This window comes from Clupea harengus, chromosome 21 (genome assembly GCF_900700415.2).
Source record: "Clupea harengus chromosome 21, Ch_v2.0.2, whole genome shotgun sequence".
Classification (NCBI taxonomy): Eukaryota; Metazoa; Chordata; class Actinopteri; order Clupeiformes; family Clupeidae; genus Clupea; species Clupea harengus.
In genome coordinates this window covers 16,636,102-16,639,454 of record NC_045172.1, presented here as the reverse complement: position 1 = coordinate 16,639,454, position 3,353 = coordinate 16,636,102, and the positions used below count along the sequence as shown (strand labels likewise).

The 3,353-nt window shown below is 40.5% G+C and overlaps 1 protein-coding gene across 1 annotated transcript; it reads left to right on the top strand.

Moving 5' to 3' along the window:
* Positions 1–915: 915 nt before the first annotated feature.
* Positions 916–2,246, top strand: LOC116218234 (clumping factor A-like). The gene is made up of 3 exons (XM_031559016.1): positions 916–966; positions 1,176–1,260; positions 1,473–2,246. The coding sequence occupies exons 2-3, from the start codon at positions 1,201–1,203 to the stop codon at positions 2,076–2,078; spliced, it is 666 nt and encodes a 221-aa protein (XP_031414876.1). The 5' UTR covers positions 916–966; positions 1,176–1,200; the 3' UTR covers positions 2,079–2,246.
* Positions 2,247–3,353: the final 1,107 nt, after the last annotated feature.

Below are 3,353 nucleotides of genomic sequence, written 5' to 3'. Positions count from 1 at the left end.
TTGCCATGTTCCTGATTCTTTGCCCTCCCCTTCCCTCCCCACCCTTTCTGCTATCTCTACCTCTCTACCCGGCTGTCTCCAAGCAGATGGGCTTTATAAAGCGCCTTGAGACAATTTTTATTGTTTTGGCGCTATATAGAAAAAAATGTAATTGAACTGAAATACAGGTTAAATAGTTCATCAGATTATACTATGAAATTCCTCACTTTGACCACATGTGTGGTACCTCAGTAATGAAATTACTCCCTTATTATCTGATCTGGAGAAGGAAAACGCCCCTTTTTGTTTTTGATATTGCTACATTGTAACCACAGAAGGAAGTTGGTTAAAAATGCAGAAATAATCTAGGGTGTATCATGTATGATTCACTGTGACGTCTGGAGTAAGTTCACGTCACTGCTACATTTCCAATAACTAATAACCTGTAATTTCCAGAAACTAATAATCTGTAACTTGTGTTTGTTATAAGTTGGGTCTTGTACTTGGAACTAATGCTACTTGAGTTGCATAGTGCGTTTTTGATTTAGTTTTCTTGTTAAGCAGGAGATTTCTCTCTTTCATTTTGAGAGTTTTTTGTTGTTGTTTCCTGGGAGGCATCTAATTGTTGCTTAACGATGTTGCTCAGCAAAGCAAGTGTCATGGCTGAGGTGACCTCAACAGTTGCACGTAACTCTAAAGATGATGAATTTCCCATAAAAATGAGTCGGGTTAGGGTTAGATACGACATGCCAGCCCACTAACACGTGCCTGCACACTAGGACGTGCCAGCACACTTTCCTTGCATTAGGTGGGGAAATTCCCAAGGTCATTTAGAGACCCAGCCCTTGTGTTACTCATCACCACTTAATGCTGTATATTAACCTGGCCTCATGCAAGAGGATCCTCAGTTGTTGAAGGATTTTAATAACCTAGGCCATCCAAGACAGACGTGAAGACACCCAGAAGCAAAGACACCCAGAAGCCAAGGTAACCCAAAATCTAAACTTCTAACGCATAACACATTTACACAGATCTAACCTGCATTATTTCCATAGTAATACAATTAACTGGAATTGTAGTGCTCTTGTGTTTGAATGACATTTTATCTTTTGAATATGTTACTGCATAGAATAATGTCAGGCATGTGTTAAGACCTAAGTTAAGTTAAGGTTTGTTTCTTCTTTCTTTTTGTTCAGGAAACACAGCACCAGGAACTTAACAATGGCAATGCTAAGGACAGCTCTCCTCATGATGTTTGTGACAGCAGCACTGTCAAAATCAGTAAGTCTTTGACTGCAGAGCATGGTGCCCAGCATTGTATTATAGGAAAAGGCATGGTGTTGTGCTCTTGTGGTCTTGCTCCTTTAATTACTTTGGTAATTGGAAATAGGAGTAACTTCCAATATTACTCGTAATCATAAAATCTGGATGAGCCTTTACTCTAGAGTGGAAGTGTATGGGTAAACTGACAAACGTGTGTATCCTTTTTACAGTTTGGTTGGCGCAGACAAGAATCCTCTGAATCCAGCGAATCTAAGGACAACATTTACACGCTTGATAGGCAGGGTGAGAAGGACAGCAGAGCGTGGTCCAGCATGCAATCCAGTTTTGAGTCTGGTTCAAACTCGGAGTCTGGTTCAAACTCACATTCTGGTTCAAACTCAGATTCTGGTTCAAACTCGGATTCTGGTTCAAACTCAGATTCTGGTTCAAACTCGGATTCTGGTTCAAACTCGGAATCAGATTCAGATTCGGACTCAGATGAGGTTGTGAGTACCACAAGGTCACCAATCACCGCGGAAACAGCTGCAAGTACTACTGTGATAACCACAACTGCAGACACTGTGACAACAACTGCAGACACTGTGACAACCACTGCGGACACTGTGACAACAACTGCGGACACTCTGACAACAACTGCAAACACTGTGACAACAACTGCAGACACTGTGACAGAAACAACTGCAGACACTGTGACAGGAACAACTGCAGACACTGTGACAAGAACAACTGCGGACACTGTGACAGCAATAACTGAAAATAATATCACAAACTGTGTAACTCTGGATATTACAACAAAGGGCAGAGGAGACAATTAAGTTATAACACTTAAACACTGTGCCAGTCTATGTTGCATTTTGTGGCATATTCCTGAGTAATACTGTTCATGAGCAGAGTGGATTGCATGTTATATGTTGTTTATTCTGTATGCTTTTACAGAAATTAATTCTGTGCTTCCTTGTTTTGATTTATCATGTATATATGTAAGCAGCTGTACTTAAATTAATAAAGCCATCTTATCAAAGACAGCTTGTCTTTCACTGACATGGAATTGGTCAAAGCCTCTCTGTTACCCTTCCGTTGCAGTGTGCAATCCTCCTGGAGAGATAATCTCCAGCCAGGTTTAGATCCAGTCCCAATTTAACTTAACTATTGCTGCTGAGAAAATGATTAGAAAGCCTTAGCTTAGCTAAATTAGGTGTGTCAAGATTTGGTTATGACTGCACTCCTCGGAAAGGTCGTTCCCCCAGGGTGAGGCTGAGGAAGCCCTGTGGTTACAAAAATAAATAAATAAATAAGAATATATATATATATATATATATATATATATGTATGTGTGTGTGTGTGTGTGTGTGTGTGTGTGTGTGTGTGTGTGTGTGTCTGTGTCTGTGTGTGTGTGTGTGTGTGTGTGTGTGTGTGTGTGTGTGTGTGTGTGTGTGTGTGTGTGTGTGTGCATGTGTATGAGTGTATTTTTTATTTATTTTTATTATATGTCTGAGTTTGTCTAAATCCGTGTTCAACTACCAAATATGCAAACAAGGGCTGTGAGTCTTCCAAGGAATCCGACCAGGAAAAAATGCAATTGAAAAAAAATGCCGGGTAGTCCTTTCCCCTCAAAATTGTAAGTAAATGTTTATCCATAGTTGTTCGATGTTGGTTAGACTCGAATGAGTAAACGACTGTTGAGATTTTTTAAAAGGCTGTTGTTTCTGAGAAACTGAGCTAGAGGGCGTAGTAGGGAACCATGGGGAAATTTCCATTGAACTAAATAACAATGTCAGCATTGGCCACATCTCATCAAACATGATACTGCTAACTTCTCTAACAATAGCCATAGCCCTGTCTGGATTTTAACTGAGCGCTTTCCCATTTTGTCATCACCTTCTCACTCTCTGGATCTTGTTGCCTGACCCAATAGAAAATCAGCTGTACCTGTCTCCTCTCGACTGATCTTTTCCAGAATATACAGTAATCCTGGTGAAAGATGAGTGTGTGAGATATTGTCAGGCATTGCATAGTTACCTTTTCCCCACAAAGCAATGCAAGCAATGAGGTGCTACACATTGGAGGTCCTTACACTGGCTGTTAGACAA